This window comes from Asparagus officinalis, chromosome 2 (genome assembly GCF_001876935.1).
Source record: "Asparagus officinalis chromosome 2, Aspof.V1, whole genome shotgun sequence".
Taxonomy (NCBI): Eukaryota; Viridiplantae; Streptophyta; class Magnoliopsida; order Asparagales; family Asparagaceae; genus Asparagus; species Asparagus officinalis.
In genome coordinates, this window is record NC_033795.1 from 779226 (window position 1) to 798937 (window position 19712).

At 37.1% G+C, this 19712-nt stretch overlaps 2 protein-coding genes across 2 annotated transcripts; one reads left to right on the top strand and one right to left on the bottom strand.

The window, feature by feature from the left end:
• On the bottom strand, positions 325-5807 carry LOC109829790 (mitochondrial uncoupling protein 1-like). The gene is made up of 9 exons (XM_020396832.1): positions 5456-5807; positions 4300-4518; positions 4141-4219; positions 3841-3974; positions 3660-3758; positions 3457-3561; positions 2455-2529; positions 945-1031; positions 325-809 (listed from the first exon to the last, which is right to left on the bottom strand). The coding sequence occupies exons 1-9, from the start codon at positions 5534-5536 to the stop codon at positions 774-776; spliced, it is 915 nt and encodes a 304-aa protein (XP_020252421.1). The 5' UTR covers positions 5537-5807; the 3' UTR covers positions 325-773.
• Positions 6646-19303, top strand: LOC109829791 (LIM domain-containing protein WLIM2b-like). The gene is made up of 5 exons (XM_020396833.1): positions 6646-7027; positions 17102-17201; positions 17297-17331; positions 17442-17531; positions 18818-19303. Exons 1-5 carry the CDS (start codon positions 6893-6895, stop codon positions 19025-19027), a joined length of 570 nt encoding a protein of 189 aa, XP_020252422.1. The 5' UTR covers positions 6646-6892; the 3' UTR covers positions 19028-19303.

Below are 19712 nucleotides of genomic sequence, written 5' to 3' on the forward strand. Positions count from 1 at the left end.
CTCTAGCGGTATTTTTTAGTTTTCTGGATAATTACGCTTACTTGCTCCGCTGCATTCTGTCACAGAACAGAGTTGCAATTAACACTGTTTAGTTTACGACAGTTACATTTTTCCCAGCCGCAAATACAAAAATAAGATGCGTTTTAATTTCTACAAACACAGAAAGGAACTTAATTATCAGTAAACTGTTTTTTTTAAATAAAAATTGGTTCACATTTCTAGACTGCAATTGCAAAAAAAAAAAAGAAAAAAAAAATTTACAAAAAGCAAAATACAACTGCAAGTATACATTGAAAATTTCACATCGCAAACGACCTAATAGTGTTACAATTACCACTTAATATAACATGAAACGAAATGGACAATATATCCTGTTAGCAGCAAAATTGGTTCCTAGCAACTCTTTATTGTACAGTAGTAAAATTAAACAAGGGATGATTGCCTTTAAGCAGTCGTCCCAGTACAGGAACCAAGAATCGATTAGGTTATACTAGTACAGATATGCCCCAAAATTTAGAAGACTTGGCGGACATTAGTGTAGTTATACATTTGGAGGCTGTTTGTTCAATGAGCCTCTTCTTTATTCCAACAAGATGAAAAAAGCGAAAATTTGCCTGCGCTCCTCAACCGGAAAATATTGAATGATCCAGCTAATATCTCCTACTCGAGGAAATGACTGTTTATTGCAAATTGATCTTGACTGGTAGAATTGACCTGTAGAAGTGTTATTGAACTAAAAAAGCAAATAACATCATTAACAACAAAGTCACGTGTTACACTCGCACTTCTTTTGCAAACAGTTTTTTGACCTGTCAGGTAAAGAACAAGAATGAAAAGTCATTATAGGAAACTTTTATGTTGTAATATTGAAAAGTAAATAGAAGATGAAGATCTTGGATATGCATTTCAATGCAAAGAGTATCAAACAACGGTTTTTACACTACCTGTTCCAAAGTCAAAAACATAATTACGTTCCATGAACCTAGACGACCAAAATTTGGAATGAAACCCTTGTAGAAAGCAAGCGGACCCTGCAAGGAGAGAATCATTAATTATCTCAAGTTTCATGCTTCGTATTAATATTTGAGCATAGTGATACAACTTATTATTAAGAAAGAACAACAACATTACACAATAATCAAGATGTACTCGAAGGATACATAGTCAATTTTCAATTGGGGAAGGCAAACTTCCCTATCGTAAAAATGAATATCTTGCATGACTCGTGATGACGAATTTACCCTTGTTTACAGGGCCAGTCTAGCTGCTCTTCCGCTCTTTGTTGTTAATATTTATTCTTATCACAAGATCAATACAAAAATTTGTTGTGCGCAGCGGAAATTTCGGCAGCACCTCCGGTGCGCAAGGTGCACAACAAGAGATTAGATCACAACGGAATTCTAGTTTCTCAAAGGAAACAAGAACCGAAAGCCAGATATCTCATCAAAGTGAGATATCAGCTCTTCCTCTCGTCAGCTCTAGGACTGCGCGTCGAGGGTCCTCTCGTCAGCTCTAGGACTGCGCGTCGAGGGATCCTACAAGCTATTACAAATCACGGCAAGAACACAAAATTTTACGTGGTTCGGCAAACTGCCTACGTCCACGGGGCAAGGAGGGGGAGATCTACTATTAGAGGGAGAGATACAACTAGGGTTTACAATCACTCAATCTAAACCCTCAAACAAACTCTCAAATCCCTCACACAAAGTCTCTCTCAAAAAGCTCTCCTCTGTCTGCGCTTTCTTTTCACTGTACGAATCCCCAAAAAAGAGTTCTGCCGAAAACAACTCAGGCCAAAAACAACTGTCTTCGCACCTGCACACAGCCGCAGAAAAAACAAGCTCCTGCACACCTCTTTGCTGCTTGCGATTTTCTCCAAAAGCCACCGGAAAAACTCGCACGCACAAAGAAGCCGCCAACGAAAAAGCTTCTGCACCCCTCAATAGCTCCAAATTCGAAACCCTAGGCAAATAGGGTATTAATAGGCAGCTGGTGTTTGTTTTCGGGTGGGCCTGCTAATGTTCTCAACTCCTCACGCGTTTTCCGCTTTTGCATTCACCTCACGTGGGTTGTGGCCCCCACGTCTTCACCTGACCAATCAACAAAATTTTCTCCACCAAATGATAGAGAAGAAGCAAGGCACAAGGTTGTTCATGGTTCTCAATGGCAATGACAGAGTCAATGAAAGCCTTTGATTAAATTCGAAAAGGATTATCATTTTTAATGCACTTGTTGAATATGTGCTAAAACAAATTGATAAGATTAATGGAAAAGATAAATCTTTTGGTCAAAGGTTGGGTTTTTACTCAAAAGGACTTCACTGAAGAACCCAGTTCTTTCATCAGGTCCATAAAACTGGACTGTGTTGCACGGATTTGACCAAATACATCTTTGAAATGTTTCAAATATCTTATCCATCACAACGTAACATAATCAAAGGAAAAATGGACATACATCATTTTTTAGAGTCTTGACGAAGCAATCAAGTGTGCCTTTGTAGGCTGAATCTCCCATCATTCTGGACTTAACCTGCACAGAGCCATATCCGCCATTAGCTATAATGTGATTTGATGAAGGAAAAAAGTAATGATTTTGAATTAATTAAGAATTGATGTCCTTGATTTTAAATTAAATAGATTAACAACCAATTGTTACCTATCTCAAACATAACAAAGTATTATGTATCTATTTTATTTAACATTTTTCCTCCAATGTCATGCAATGGATAACTGCCAAAAAAAAAGCTGAAGTGGCCAAATTTATAAGAGGATATAATGGCACGAGAATAAGGTCCTTTTCTTTTATTTTCCATGATAGATGATGATGAATCTTTTGGTATTGACAGAAACTTTATCAGGAAATGCATTAAATTTTAGGAAAAAGAGGGGGATGAGATTATGTATATTAAAACTGTAGGAATACGCATTAGCCAAAGTAACAAAACATGACACGAACCTTGCAATACATGAATTAACCTACCTGGGGACCTGCACGAAGTGCCGGCAAAAAAAAAAAAAAGGAAAAGAAGAATTAACCACGCCTACCGAAAAAAGGTATCTAGTTTCAGCCAGTTGTGATGAATGGAAATATGATCTTCTAATAATCGTGCAATGAAGATTTCCATATATATTTATACAATAGTTCATAGCAATAGACTCATATAGTTGCCAATTCTAAACATTGAAAATTTAGCAAGAGAAATATGCATACCTATTTTAATACCTAAGTTAAGTTTTACGCTTTTATAGTTCGTTTTCTATATCTTACTTCATCACACAGTCATCTCAAAAAATATAAATCCAAAAGATGGTTAATGCATGACGCGTGTCAGGCAAATTATCTGTTTCTGATGTTAGTAAGTCATTTGATTCCCTTGTTTCAGTAAAGTTTAGCCCCAACTTTTGGGACAACAATAATAAAGAGTACAAAAGAAATTGACGGGTAAGGATAGCATACCACATCAACAGGGGAACCAATACAGACTGCAACGAAGCCAGCCCCAAGACCAGATAAAAGATGGGTAAAGACATTGTCAGAGAAGCCGGGAATTTTCAATATGGTCTGTGCAAATCACAAAAATTACGGAGCAAATAAGAGGCAACATTAAAAGGATACAAAAATATCCAATGAGAATCTTCTATGATGACTGGAATATAAACCTGTTTCACTTGGTCATAACTTGCCAATTCTGCAGCATTTATTATAGCATTACGTGCAACATTAGGACCAAGCCCAGTCCACAGAGCACCCACTCCTTCCTAACATTTTGAAATCTTTGACAACTTAAGTAAAATAACATGACTGAGTAAAGGTAGAATTAATTGGAGTTCAATATAAAACCTGTCTGACTATAGTCGAGTATGCATTCAGAGCTCCTGAATAACGTCTTGGTACACCCGCTGGAAGCTTACCTTCAGCTTGAAGTCGTACTTTCACCAAATCGGTTGGATTAGCGATTGTTATTGCTATAGCACCTATTTGAGAATTATAACACAAACATGTTATAAAATTGTCAGGAGTAACCCAAAGAAGAAATCTTACCTTAGAAATTGTAAAAACTCAAATGTAAATTGGTCAAACAGATGTAGTTTCACTGACACGAACGTTATGAATTAAACTATAAAATGGACCTAGACCTACCAGTTGTAAGGCCAGCAAGTATTTTCTTGGTTAGAGGAATATCTCCAACGAAATTCTCACCAACATACAAGGATTTAACCTAACAAAAGAACCAACAACTAACAAATAAGGAATATAAATATCAAGCAAATTCCGATTTGATAAACAGTATAAACTTACCGGCTCATACAGTCCGATCCGTAGGCCTCCAAATACACATTGACGATGTAATCCTGGCACAATACCTTTCCAAAGTGCTGCCATGCCTTCTTCTCTAGCAATTGTAGATACAGTGCCTAACATGCCTCTGTATTTTGGTAAAGTCGCTACATCTCCTGAAACCGCTTTCTTTTGAAGCTGAAGCCTGACTTTTGCAGTGTCCAAAGGAATGGTGCAAATCTGCAACAAATCAAAACAAATAGTCGAAATAAAATATGTTCATTATGTTGCAACTGGGTTTATTGTGTGGGGATGAGATGAGGTTTTCGAGTTGTGGTTTCTGCATCATTTAACATTAAAATCTCATCAACATAAACTGATGAGCATCTTAGAGAAGTAGCAATTGCATAATTAACTACCCACAATTTCCCCCTTTTAACAGAAGATCTGATAATGTACTTTACTTTACATGCACTGTGCATGACTATAATAGATGAGAAGAACAAAAGCATGTTTAGCTTTAAAAAAGTGAGAGATGTCCAGGATTCTAGTTGAAAGTTCATCGGTGCACTAATTCCGGGTACCGAACATTATCATATACGGTTCAGTACGGTTGACAACAATTCAAGATGGGTTTCTAGCTATGTTGTCAAATAACAGAGAAGATATAGGAACGAAAATGGATTGGTGCTGAAAATATGCCTAAAATATAGATGAATCAAGACCAGAGGTCAGCTCAATAGTTAAACCAACGACCTATTGCAGAACTCTTTCCAAGCATTGCGTGTAAGAAGTTTTTGATAATCTACAAGCTGATTTTGAACAAATCAACCAGTGTATGTATAACCCTCAATTCACTGAATGGACGCACAAACATATTCTAGAGCAAAAAATAAGAAAATTCCACAGCAATATAACAACATTAGGGTTCTTATACATCGTTAGGAAAACAACTAATATCCAATTCCTAGAATAAAGCCCAATTATATGTGCTAATAACTAGAGAAATCATACACGTGCATCTCTAGGCTGATCTAGGATCAAAAGGCATAAACGTGGAATTTTTCAAAGGAAAGTCAACAGAAATAAAGAAATTGAAACGCGAGCAGCACCCAGTAACAACAGTCAACTCAGATCACACAGAAACTGTGGAGCAAAATCGATTGACCGATCGTACCTCGGCGAAGCAAGCGGCGATGGCGCTGCTGGCGAATCTCCCAGCAAAAGAGATTTCGGTCTTCGATCGGTGATCGGCCATAGCCGCCGGAGTCTAGACGGCAATCTGTCGCCGGAGAAAATGAGAGGATTTGGGGGTCTAGGGCTCTGGTGTTTAATTATTAATTAATTAACTAATAATAAAAAGAGAAAAGACGAGCAGGATGAGAGAGCAGAAGCAGCTCTTGGGAACAGCAAAAGCGAAAGCGATGTCAAACGGCGCTAACGATACGCTTGCTTGCAAGCGTGAGGGGTTCGTCTGTAAATTTTCGGAACATTAATTTTATTGGGCTGTTTTTAGTGCTACAATTGAGAGCTTGACCCTTGTTGGGCTTTTGAATGTGGGCTTTTCTTTTAGCACACAACATGAGTACAGGAATAAGAATTTAAAATTGATGATCACGTAACATTCTCCTTCCTATTTGTATGATTTTCTATGAAGGAATTACAATTGATATCAGAGTGCCGTTGATATGATCTTGCCCAATTCATGGGCTTGGTACGCAGGCCGTAGGACCCACCACTGACTATAAGCATATGGGTTTGATTATTAGTTAGCATCGTGGGCCCTCAAAGAGCATGCGACATGATGAAAATGAAAAATTTATTAGTTAACATCATTAACTCTTTGGTCAAATTTAGTACCATTAACATCGCTTTCATTTTCCTCGCTTCATATTAATCATCCCTCTGCCTGTCGCCAACTCCTTTGCATGTTTTTTTTCTTTCGAATTACTCCTCGCATCGTTAGCATGCTACAAAATCTGGCCCAATCTTTCAGGGGCCCATTACACTGGGCCCATCTCTCAACCACTCCCCGAATCAACCTTCGGTCGCTCGTCCAATCAGTCACCCGCATTAATTAAATCCAGCGATTAGTTACCAAATTAGAAGAAACAAAAGCGGGGTCAGCTGAGAATAATTCTGGCACGTCGGCGTTATCCTGAATAGACTCGCTGATACCAAGCTCGTCCCTTCTTCCAGCCAGCGGTGCTACGTCGACGCGTATGTGATTTCCGTGACGTGTCATCTTTCTAGATCCATTATCCCTTGTTTCGCTGTTCTTGTCCTATCACCTGATCACTACCCACTCGCTTCGCTTCTTTGCCAGAAAAGATATTTTATTCATGTTTGCCCGCTTTTTTAATCTTTCCCTCTTGCCCTTTCTCTTCTTTTCATTCATTTTGTTTCCTCTGCTCGCGGCAAAAAGCGAGACCTCTTGAATCGCTGCTCTCGAAAGCGAGAGATCCGCGATCTAGATCAAATAGCGATCACTCGATTGATTGATTCATAGTATCTCTGTCTAGATCTGCTGGTCTTCAGCTCAGTTTTTTTTTTCAAGGCGAATTTTTTATTATTATACTTTTTTGGCGAATCGTCGGCGGGAGATCAAGGGCAAATGGCGTTCAGCGGGACTCTGCAGAAGTGTAAGGTTTGCGATAAGACTGTTTACTTCATGGATCAGCTGACTGCCGATGGGATCTCGTATCACAAGGCTTGCTTCAAGTGCCATCACTGCAAAGGAACCCTAAAGGCAATTATTCTGACTTTTTTTTTAATTGTTGTTGAGATTTTAGTGGATTTTAGTTTGTTTTCTAATGGCATGTCTGCGTGAAAAAGGCTTTGAATTAAAGATCAGAAATAGTTATTTAAAAATTTGTGTAGGAATTTGCTGCGTGGGGAAGAATCTAGGATCGAAATGAGGCGGTATATCACCAATTGAATGTCAAGGGTACGAAACGAGTAATGGAGATCATAAAATTTCCATATTAATGATTTTTTTTTAATTTGATATTGAGGTGTACAAGTAACGGAGAATAGGAAAGAATTTTACCCTAAATTTTGGGAACAGTTACGTGGATCATTCTGTTCCGTTTAGCTACAGTAAGGGCCTTTCTCGGTTACAATGTATTGTGAACGTTTTCTCTTAAACTTGGCCAGGATAGGATCATTGTTGTTTACCCATTTATTGTTATTTTTCCGAGAAAAAGGATGAGGGGCTGAAGAGAACCCCCAGCCGTGTCTACGTGTTGTTTACCCATAGTTACAGCTGCTTTCTTTTTGGACTTTGTTTTACACATTCACGACAATTCCTCTTCAGCTCGTCTTTAACTGGAACTGCCAGTAAGTTCTCAGTGATGCTTCCTTTTGTCATATATTTTTGCTAGTCCATCTTGACCTCGAGTTGCATATTGATGATCTAGCATCACATAATTTCCTTGAATAAGGTTTTTCCCCCCGACATACATTTGAATGGAACTGCTTGGTGTGATATTTCGTGTGTTAGAGAAGTAAAAAGGATTTCATTTCAAGCAACTTAAGATCAACCTTTCAGTCTGGTTCATTTACTAGTCATGACTCGCAATGTGGTCCGCCGTCCATCACCAAAACATTATGATCTACCTTATTAATTAACCATTATTTTGGCATCATGTGACTCTTTGATAGACTTTTTTCGAAATTATAATCATATCTGCAGTGCTATGGCCTATATGGGCACTATGAACGTTAATATGAACTTATTGTTGGAAACATAACATACAACGTAGCGGAAATTGCACATCATGTAGATTAATCAAAAGTAATTGAAATCTAGAAGAATACCTGAAACACTTTCTAAATTTCTTCAATAATTTGTCCTAAGATCAATACGAAATAGCTTCTTCAAGAGAAAAAACATCCAACTGAAATTCACCCGTCACCGAAGATGAGCAATACTGAGAGATAGATGTTAGAAAATCTCTGCAAATAATCAAAATAATTCAAAAGAGGGTTAGAAAACGCAGGCCTGAGAGGGGTAATCGTGTGATCACTGCCCTAGAACAATAGTCGCCGCCTTCGCAGAGACGATTCAATGCGACTACGCCTAGCGGTAAGAACCCCCGAGATAAGCCGGCACCAAAGTTTACTGCGAACTTTGATCTCTTGCTCAATGGATGTTTGCCCCAAAATAAAATTAGAAATAATTTGTAGAGTATATAAATGAGAGAGAGAGAGAGAGAACAGAAGCTACCAACTTTTCTTCTTGTTTTTTCATCCTCCATTGAGATCCCCTTTAATAGCCCTTGTGAATTTTACCGTTGTCGTTGATGAGGCCGGAGAAGACGCCTACGTTTTTTCCGTTGTCATTGACGAGATCTTCGCTCGGAGGAAAAGAGGGAGAGAGCGGAGTAATCATCGGGATTTTCCTTAAACGCTCGAAGAAAGAAAGGTAAGAGCGGAGGAAGAGAAGAAGGGAAAACGTTACAGAAGAGGATAAAGAAGGAAAGAACATTATGCAAATGTACTCCTCAAAAAATCATATTTGCATAAAAAATTCATTAAAGAACTCAATCTTTTTAAATTAATTCCAACAATCCCCCCCAAAAGATTGAGTTCCGGGAAATAAAAGAATAATAATAACAACAACAATGATAATGGTAACAAAATATAGCTTGGGCAACCTCATATTATGAATTCGGCAAAGATAGCTTTCGGCTTTGAATCTTTGCTTAGTGACATTTGTCGCAATCTGAGGAGCATAATGGATTAGACCTTGAATTAGGCCCATTTGATCAGAAATTAACAAAAGCACACATAATATGCATCCATTTATTGAGCGAGCGGGTTGGAGCGATAATGGCCATGCTCACAATAACCGTCTCATGAGAGTTACTAGGACTCAGCCCCATGTCCCCAACCGCGGCCTCACGGTTCCTCTCACGTAGGTAAGTCCTCCAAGGGTACTGTGACTGGATATTGCACCCTCCACAAAGGTTGGACTTATTAAGAGTAAAACTCATCCTGCCCAGTCACATCATAAGAGCACTGTCACCATAGGAATGAGGGAGTAGCTAACATGGTGCAAGTCATAAATGCATCCAACACTACAAAAGGAGTATAACTCCGACGGTCAGTGCTCCACACGAGATCACCAATCCAGCTTGTTTCTACCACATTGAACCTTTTTCATGAGAATAACATCATCAATCAAAGGTTGGGTTCCCGCTGTCAGTGAACTCTACTATGGGCTTAACCCCATTCCCCTCGATGATTCTAGGATTGCACTCCTAGATAGACCCTTTGTCAAGTGGTCTGCCAAATTTTTCTCTGACTTTACAAAATCCAAGGCAACATATTTTCCCATAAGGTTCTGCACAGATTTAAATCTTATCTGCAGATGTCTGTTCAACTTTTTATAGATGGTATTTTGTTTTAAAAGTTCTATAGTGGATCTGGAGTCCGAATGAATAGATATAGGAGGAATAGGTCCAGACACAAAAGGGAGTTCAGATATAAGGTTTTTCAACCATTCAGCTTCTGAGCAGCAAGAATCTAAAGCTATAAGTTCAGACTCCATGGTGCTTCTAGCGATCACTGTTTGTTTACAAGATTTCCAAGATATAGCAGCACCGCCAAGCATAAAAATAAATCCAGAAGTAGACTTCACATTGTCAGAATCAGTGACCCAGTTAGCATCACTATACCCTTCAATCACATCAGGGTATCCAGAGAGAGCCTATCAATTGTGAATATCTATGTTGGGATATAGGCTCACCATCATGTTTGTTCAAGGTGATAGAGGAATCATAAGGTGTACTCACAAGTTTGCACTTATGAAAATCAAATTTCTCTAACATTTTCTCTATGCTATGGGATAGACTCAAAGAAATGCCTTTAGAAGTTTTGGAGATTTTCATTCCAAGAATCAAATTAGCTTCTCCAAGATCTTTCATGCCAAAATTCTTTGACAAATAATTTTTAGCTTCTAGAACGACTTCGATTGAAGTCCCAAAGATAAGAATATCATCTACATACAAACACAAGATGACACAATCATTGTGAATAACTTTTGAGTAAACACATTTATCAAACTCATTGATAGAAAAACCATATTCTATAATGATTTTGTTAAATTTTTGATGCCATTGTTTAGGAGCTTGTTTAAGCCCATATAAAGATTTTTTCAATCTACAAACCTTTCTTTCTTGACCTTTGGCTATGAACCCTTCCGGTTGATCCATATAAATATCTTCTTCGAGATCACCATTTAAGAAAGCGGTCTTAACATCCATTTGGTGAATAATCATCTTGTGAATAGAAGCTAAGGCTAGAAGAACTCTAATAGAAGAAATCCTAGCTACCGGTGAGTATGTGTCAAAATAATCAATATCCTTTTTCTGAGTATACCCTTTTGCTACTAGTCTAGCTTTATATTTCTCAATGGTTCCATCAGGTCTTAATTTCTTCTTGAAAATCCATCTACAACCAATTGGTTTACATCCTGGAGGTAAGTCAGTTAAAACCCAAGTGTTATTTTCTATAATAGATTTAATTTCACTATCTATGGCTTCTTTCCAAAAAGGAGCTTCAGAAGAATCCATGGCTTCATGGTATGTGTTTGGATCACCTTCAACCAAAAATGTAAAGAACTCTTCTCCGAAGTTCTTTTCGATTCTTCCTCTCTTGCTTCTTCTGGGTTCTACTTCTATCGATTGTGGAGTACTAGAAGATGAGGCAAATCTAGAAGGGAAAAGAGAAGAGAGCTCACTAGGAATCCTAGTCTTGAAAGGGAATATATCTTCAAAATATACAGCATCTCGCGCCTCAATGATAGTATTGTTGGTTATATCACTAATATCTGAGAAAGAGAAGAGAGCTCACTAGGAATCCTAGTCTTGAAAGGGAATATATCTTCAAAATATACAGCATCTCGCGCCTCAATGATAGTATTGTTGGTTATATCACTAATATCTGAGTTGACTACTAAAAATCGGTTTGCGTTGCTATCTAATGCATATCCAATAAATGCAGCATCAACAGTTTTTAAACTAATTTTTCTCTTTTTAGGTTCAGGTATCTCTACCTTAGCTAGACATCCCCAAACCTTAAGATAATCTATTCTAGGTGTTCTACCCTTCCAAAGTTCATAGGGAGAGATATCAGATATTTTGTGAGGTACCCTATTAAGAATGTAGCAAGCAGATAGGAGCGCTTCACCCCATAGGTTTTCAGGTGCTCCTGAGCTGAGAAGCATACAATTTACCATATCCACGAGAGTTCTATTCTTCCTTTCAGTAACTTCATTTGATTGTGGTGTGTAGGGAGCAGTCACCTCATGAATAATACCGTGTTCTTGGCAATATTCGGTCATGCTATTTGAGGTATACTCTCCCCCACGATCCGATCTTAGGATCTTGATTTTCTTCTCAATTTGATTCTCAGCTTCTGCTTTATATATCTTAAACTTTTCTAAGACTTCATCTTTAGTTTTGAGAAGATATGTATAACAATACTTTGAATGATCATCTATGAAGGTTACAAAGTATCTTCTTCCTCCCCTAGTAAGAATTCTGTTTGAATCACAAACATCACTATGTATGAGTTCTAGAGGTTCAGAATCTCTATGAATAGAATGGAAAGGTTTTTTAATGGTTTTAGCTTGAACACATATCTCACATTTAGAAGGTGGATCTATCCTGGTTTTGGGTATTAAGTTCAAGGATGTCATTTTTCTAATGGTTCCATAGTTTATGTGTCCTAACCTTTCATGCCATTTGTCACAAGATTCAACATTTAAAATTATGGAAGAAGAACTTTTATTATCAAAGAATCTTATTACATTCAACTTAAAAAGACCATCACAAACAAAACATTTACCAATGAATATATCATTCTTGGTAATTACAAACTTATTTGACTCTTTAACAATTCTGAATCCAACTTTTAACAAAACAGATTCACTAATCAGATTTCTTCTAAGTAATGGTACATGTAGAACATTGTGGAGAGTCAAAATCTTTCCAGAAGTCATCTTTAGGTCCACACGTCCACTTCTCATTACTTGTCTAGTCGAGTCATCTGCTAGAATTACACTTCCTCCACTTGATTCCTGATAAGTTGAAAACCAAGAGCGATCAGAAGATATATGAATATTTGCTCCAGAATCCAACCACCAGTCATCAGAAAAAGTGGTACAATTTATAACATAAGAGGATGAAGCTAACCTAAAGGAGTCTGAGTTATTTTCTACCATGTTGACCCTATGACTTGCTTCTTCACCCTTTCCGCCTACATGAGTCTTGATAGGAGCTTTCTTTCGGTAGTAGCACTGAGTCGAAAGATGATTGGTTCTCCCACAGACATAGCAAAATTTAGTCTCAGACTTTTGGCTAAAAGGTTTGTGGTTTCTAGAGAGATTGGGATGTTGGTTAGGACGATGAGAATGATTCTTTTTCTTGAAATTCTTGCCCTTGGGTTTGTGATTTGGGTTTCTAAAGTTCTTAGGCTTTTCTTCCACTAGGTTTACTTTTGCTTTCATTTCATTTTTTGGTTTGGAGTTTTGCCTATGTTGATCCTCTATCCTAATACCTTTGAGGGCTTGTACAAGAGTCAAGTCACCCTGTAGATGACGGAGATCTTTAGCAAAATCAGACCAAGAAGGAGGAAGTTTATCAATAAGACTAGATACCTTATATTCTTCAGAGAAAGTATTTCCTTTCGACTGAAGGTATCGGATGTAGTCTTGAAATTCATGAAGCTGATCATTGATGGGTTTACTATCTACCATAACAAACTTATTAAAGGAGGAGGAGGAGAAACGTTCTATACCAGCATCATCTAAACCATATTCAGACTCTAGTGCTACCCACAATTCTTTTGCATCCTTATACTCATAATAAATGTCATACAATTTGTCTGAAAGAGCACTAAGGATTCGGTTGTAACAATGAAAGTTTATTTCCTCAGGAGATTTGGAAATCCCGGATGATGTGGTAGGTGTGGAGGTAGGTTCAGCTTGTGATGATGAAGAGGGCGTAGGTGTTGATAGAGAAAAATCAGAGTCAATAGCAGAAATAAGTCCTAAAGTAGAAAGCCAATATTTCATCTGATTAGCCCACCGTTTATAGTTCAAACCGGTGAACTTCTCAGGTTTGGCAGACTTAGATAGATCAGAACTAGCCATAAGTCTAAAATAAAAATTGCTAGTCTTGGTAATTCAAGGATCTGAGAAAAGAATTGTTTGTGAGATATAGACTTATAACTATATGACAATGACTAGCAAAATTCAAGAAAGGAAATTCACAATTGTATGCTATTAAAATGGATGAAAAGAAGCTATATGCAAACTGAATATATTGAGAATATAGAGAACTACAAAATTTCTTTGTAATGCAATATCAAATGAATAGATATTATTAAAAACAATTAATATGTTTTCCAAAGACCAAGCAAAGATGCAGAAACTCAAAGCTTAATATTATGAATTAATATAATGCGTATTTAATTTGCACAAATGTATAACTGCTTATGTTTCACAACAAAGCAAAAGGCAATTCCAGTAACAAATCAGTTTAGAGACAAAGACATGAAGAAATTATGCTTAAGGGGCCTTCGTGCAACTCTGTTCCAAGTTGGGTTAAGAGACTTCTGATTATCTTTTAAAATAACATGAACGTAATAGATATCAGCTAATATGTATATAGAAGAAATACAGAACAAGGTGAATACTAACTTGGATATTAGGAAAATAGAAATTAGGCAAAATTATGACAGAACACAAAAATTCAGATTGATTATTTGAAACAGAATGATTATAATGCTACTATTGTTCTAGATTGTTAGAAAATCTCTGCAAATAATCAAAATAATTCAAAAGAGGGTTAGAAAACGCAGGCCTGAGAGGGGTAATCGTGTGATCACTGCCCTAGAACAATAGCCGCCGCCTTCGCTGAGACGATTCAATGCGACTACGCCTAACGGTAAGAACCCCCGAGATAAGCCGGCACCAAAGTATACTGCGAACTTTGATCTCTTGCTCAATGGATGTTTGCCCCAAAATAAAATTAGAAATAATTTGTAGAGAATATAAATGAGAGAGAGAGAGAGAACAGAAGCTACCAACTTTTCTTCTTGTTTTTTCATCGTCCATTGAGATCCCCTTTAATAGCCCTTGTGAATTTTACTGTTGTCGTTGATGAGGCCGGAGAAGACGCCTACGTTTTTTCCGTTGTCGTTGACGAGATCTTCGCTCGGAGGAAAAGAGGGAGAGAGCGGAGTAATCATCGGGATTTTCCTTAAACGCTCGAAGAAAGAAAGGTAAGAGCGGAGGAAGAGAAGAAGGGAAAACATTACAGAAGAGGATAAAGAAGGAAAGAACATTATGCAAATGTACTCCTCAAAAAATCATATTTGCATAAAAAATTCATTAAAGAACTCAATCTTTTTAAATTAATTCCAACAATAGATTCTCAAAGTCTATTTCATTTTTCTTTTTCTTTCTTTTCTCTTCTTCATAAGGCTACTATGAGTCCTATATATAAGATTGGACATGTCTTATAGATTTTATTTTCAAAACAATTCTTAATTGTTTAAAACTTTATCCATAATATTTAAAGATAGAATATTATTTTCATAACAATTAGGATAGAAATAAAATTGTATTGCATGTTAACGTCTTCTAATGACATTAGTGAGACCAATTAGGTCCCATATCGAGAACAAATTATTAATTAAATTAATAATTTTAATTTAACAATCAAATCCCTATCCGACTAACTATTTATAAAAGCTCTTCCATAATATAGAATTAAATATTCGTGATAATATTATCTTACATTCAGTCCCTTCCAGTATCAATTTATTTTAGGTAACTTTATTGAGCAGGACAAATCACCTATTTGCTCATTCCTAAAATTACAATCCCATGAACATAAATAAAAATTATTTTGAAACATCAAAATATTTTATTTTATAAGAAAATAAATTTAGAAAACTAATTTTCAAAAAATCACCCATCGACGGCAATTTAATATCTTTATGGGGATACACATTATAAATTAACTCATAAAAATGACTATACTGGATCTTATCTAAATATCCATTATTTTCCTAAATGAAATCTAGTAACCCAACATTTCAGGCTGTATAGCACTTGTAAAACAAGCTTAACCATCATATCAAAGTATACTAAATTATCAAATCAAAAATGATAATATCATCAAGTCTAAGGGACCACATAACAATTCGAATTCTTTATTTTTAGGTGACTCGTCCTAGAGAACTCAAATAAGGACTTGTGCTACACATCAAATATGCGCTTATGACATACACCCGGGGAATCTTCATTCTGATAGCTGAGATCAACCATCACATCTCACATGTCGTTGTCATGCATAATAACCTGTTATAACAAAGCTATCATTTACTAATTATAGGTTAAGCACAAATTTAAGAAACCTCTGAATTAGATCATATGTCCAAGCAAGTGACCATCACAGTGCATGATCTAACAAAATAATTTCTAAAGATAACATAACAATTATATAAAAGATACTCAAACAACATGTGCAACAATAAAACTTAATTAATATTCAATAAAAATGTATTGGATGTTTAAGGGCATATAACAGTACTCTAGCACTTATAACATCAATTTACTGTTGCAAGTTTCACTTCGGCTCACTTTGGCTGAGGCCTTGCAAGTGAGGGTAAGATTGTATAGAACCTTTAAGACTTTAAGTTTATGTGAAGAAAGAGAGTGGATTCCAGATACGGAATGAATTATCCTATCAGCAGATCTAGCTGGTTTCACATATTTAGTGCATCGATCAGTCATGTATGCCTTACAGGCTGTGGGCTTATTTGGTTGCCACTGAGACATTGGTTTGAGGTACATCGATATCCAGACACTCCCTAAGTATGCTCAACATCATTGTTATCGAGCTGTTAACATGAATGTGCTTTCTTATGCTAGAGCCGGGTGCATCTTAGTCTAGGGTCCTCATTCTTAAGATGTGGGGTTTAGTACACCTGCATAACATTTATGTAATGCGAAGACAGAACTACAATCATACGGATAAAATAAATTGTGTATTTAGCTGTCTCATGGATATGATCTTCTCCTTGTATTATATTCTTAGGAAATTTTCATTTGGAGAAAGTGTTTAGTCATTTTCTCACTTCATAGAGCAAGGGTGATTGAAGGGTGACTATCAATTACAAATTTAAGTATTCTAATGTATTTTATCTCCTAGGTTTGAATTGTATTTTATTATCTGAATCAATAAAAATTATTTTAAACTCAATCGTTATGAAAGAAACTTGGGGTATAATTTGACTACTTACAGCAGTAGAGGTCAGACACCAAAGCAGACCTTCCAAAAATTTTAAAAGACCTTTCTCCTACGGGGAGATGTGGGAATTTTGCACACATCTATCCATAAAATATAATATTGATTGGTCTAGATGACTGAGAGAGAGATTTTAATTTCAGAAGATTGCTTGGAGTGTTCAAGTCAGTAACTGATGTATTATATTCTTCTAACAATATGCAACAATTTTTAATTTAGTTTGTGCCTTTGTATAAACTACGAACACGGTCTGGACCCAACTCCACAGGGTTAAGCTGCTGGGTGGTTAAGATGTTTTGTGTTTACCCTAATTATGATATACAAAACTATGTGTTTTGCATGTAAAAGCTTTCCATTTACTAAAACTAATATCTGAATCCATAACTGCAACTTGTGGAGAAGTACCTAGTATGTGTAGACCATCAAGTTAAGTCGTGAAAATATGTGTAAGGAGAATTTCATTATCTGATATCTTGTCCATTCTTTTTTTCTTTCAGCTAAGCAATTATTCTTCTATGGAGAGTGTTCTATATTGCAAGCCACATTTTGATCAGCTCTTCAAGGAAACAGGCAATTTCAGCAAGAACTTTCAGTCACGTAAGAAATTTTCTTCTAGTTGTTAGAGTTATGGCAGTGATATTGCTGTCGATGAGATCTTTTGTTTTGTTGCCTAATATTTTATTCTTTCACAGCTGCAAAATCAGCTGACAAGCTAACTCCAGAACTAGTGAGTTCAACAGGAAACCACTCTTTTAGTTACGAGTTTACTCTCAACTTACTTTGACTTGCTAAGTATTTTTCATTTTTTTTCTTTATATCTTTTGATCTTTACTTCAGACAAGGTCTCCTAGCAAGGCTGCTGGCATGTTTTCAGGAACACAAGAAAAATGTGCCACTTGCAGTAAAACAGCATATCCTCTTGAGAAGGTAGGCTCATTGTTTCCTCCAAACAGTGATACCGGTTTTCTACTTGATGGTTTAACTTTGGTCATGATTTAATTATTTAAATATTGCTTATCATGAAAGCTGCCACTTAATTTGTTGTTTATTTTATTCTAATTTTTTAATTTAGCTTTTAGCCGACAAGTATGCAACTGCTCACCTATCTTTTTAGCTTTTTCCCTTAAATATGACATGTTGCCCCCATTGACAACCTCTCTGCAAAAGTCGTAGTATCCCAATCTGTTGATCCTAATTTTAGCTAAGTAGTTTGCAGTTTAAATGCCATTGGCAACACCAAAAAAAAAAGAAAGAAAGAAAGAAAAACACACACACACACAACGCACACAACAACAACAACACAGACACACTCACAAACACACCCCACGCACACATACACACAAGCACTTCAAACCAACAGAAGACAAATCTACCTCTCTTGTGGAAGTTGTGCTGTGATTGTTAAATTTTGACATGGAAGACACTGCACCCTTCCCAATAAGAATATAGGAAAACATGGTTGCATGATTCTGACATGCTATTTTATCTTTTAAGACTTGTTTGATTTAGTTCAAATTCCAAGCCTATGATAAACCATCATAGCTTTGACCCTCGACTTGCTTCACCACTTTTAGAATGCTCTTGAATCTTGACTTATTGTAGTCAATTCTAACTCTGGCTCAGATCAACCATGTCTCTTCATAAACCATGGGGATGAAGTTTTTGAACTTGTTAGAAGTCTCTGCCAATATTGAGAGGCCATTCTTCAGAGTTTTGCCCTGCTTTCTTGCTATCATTCACTAGGGACCTCATGTTATCTAAACCCATTTTTTTCATTTTTCTTTTATGCTCAGATTGCTTGTCATGTTGTGCTAGTTTTGTTTCCTTAAAAAAAATGCTTGTTAAGAAAGGTGGCAAACTAACCCAACTGTTGCAAGATTGATATTTTACCTGTGGCATGGGGCCGGCCTTCTGAAATCCAAGTAGGCTAGTTAGGTGGATTGGTTATGTTACGTATGATAAGTGTGTCAATGGATTGGATGCAAATCCAAATGAATGATGATTGAAAAAGACTGTGCCTATACTATAATCCCTACTCTTGCAGTTTGGAACTAGGAATGTCTTGGTCTTACTGAAAGTTGTAGTTCCTCCAAACTACCTGGCTTCTACCCCTTTCTATTGTTTCACAATGCGCTGATATTTGATCAGTCAGTTGCAAGGATAAACCGATCGTTGTAATTAACGAGCACAACCTTCTACTCTGTTTTTTGTAGGTGACTGTAGAAGGACAGGCATATCACAAATCCTGTTTTAAGTGCTCCCATGGTGGCTGCTCATTATCTCCTTCCAACTATGCAGCCCTTGAAGGCATCCTCTATTGCAAGCACCATTTCTCTCAGCTTTTCAAGGAGAAGGGGAGTTACAACCATCTCATCAAGTGTGCTTCAATCAAACGCACAGCATCACCTGCTCCGGAATCATGAACTTGCATTGCTCGGTCATATATAATTCTTCTCGAATATTCTCGACCCATTTGCTTGTTGTATTGTTAAGGAATTGGTGAGCTTGTGCTCTTTATGTTCAGCTTTGTCCTGATTGTGAGAAGTGAGAACTATATGCGGAACAATGTGTGTGTTATTTGCCCAATGCTTGTGATGCGTGCTTTCAAGAAAGCTTGACAGTGGTATTCGTTGCTGATACTTTGCAACGACCACGATGTGTTTCCATAATCTACTGTAATTGCTTCTCTTGTTTTATAACGCTCAAATTCCCCCTTGTTGGTTGTAGGCGTCAAAAAATGCTGAAAAATATCCAAATACAGCTCAAGAGGGAATCATCCAAAAAGGGCGGAAGAACACAAGTCTTGACTGTCTCGCCGTGCGAGACAGACTTGACTGTCTCGCCGCGCGAGACAGTCTTTACTATCTCGCCGTGCGAGACAGTCTTTACTGTCTCGCGGGCGAGACAGACTTTTACTGTCTCGCCCACGCGAGACAGTCTTTGCTGTCTCGCCGTGCGAGACAGAATTTACTGTCTTGCACGTGAGACAGTTTTCAGATGGTCAAAACTACCTTTGCAACTGCCCTACACGTGGCCACTAACTGTTCAAGAACGTGGGAAACGTCGTGGGCGAGAATCACGTGGATAACTGCCAAAATAACGGAGTTT

What these genes read in the sequence shown, in the direction of transcription:
- LOC109829791 (XM_020396833.1), top strand. Translation starts at nt 6,893, where the DNA reads ATGGCGTTCAGCGGGACTCTGCAGAAGTGTAAGGTTTGCGATAAGACT. An exon ending in CAGCAAGAACTTTCAGTCAC is followed by an intron (nt 17,202 to 17,296) that starts GTAAGAAATTTT and finishes ATTCTTTCACAG; the next exon opens with CTGCAAAATCAGCTGACAAG. An exon ending in ACAAGCTAACTCCAGAACTA is followed by an intron (nt 17,332 to 17,441) that starts GTGAGTTCAACA and finishes TCTTTACTTCAG; the next exon opens with ACAAGGTCTCCTAGCAAGGC.
- LOC109829790 (XM_020396832.1), bottom strand. Translation starts at nt 5,536, where the DNA reads ATGGCCGATCACCGATCGAAGACCGAAATCTCTTTTGCTGGGAGATTC. An exon ending in TCGCCGCTTGCTTCGCCGAG is followed by an intron (nt 4,519 to 5,455) that starts GTACGATCGGTC and finishes GATTTGTTGCAG; the next exon opens with ATTTGCACCATTCCTTTGGA. An exon ending in ACTCGACTATAGTCAGACAG is followed by an intron (nt 3,759 to 3,840) that starts GTTTTATATTGA and finishes TCAAAATGTTAG; the next exon opens with GAAGGAGTGGGTGCTCTGTG.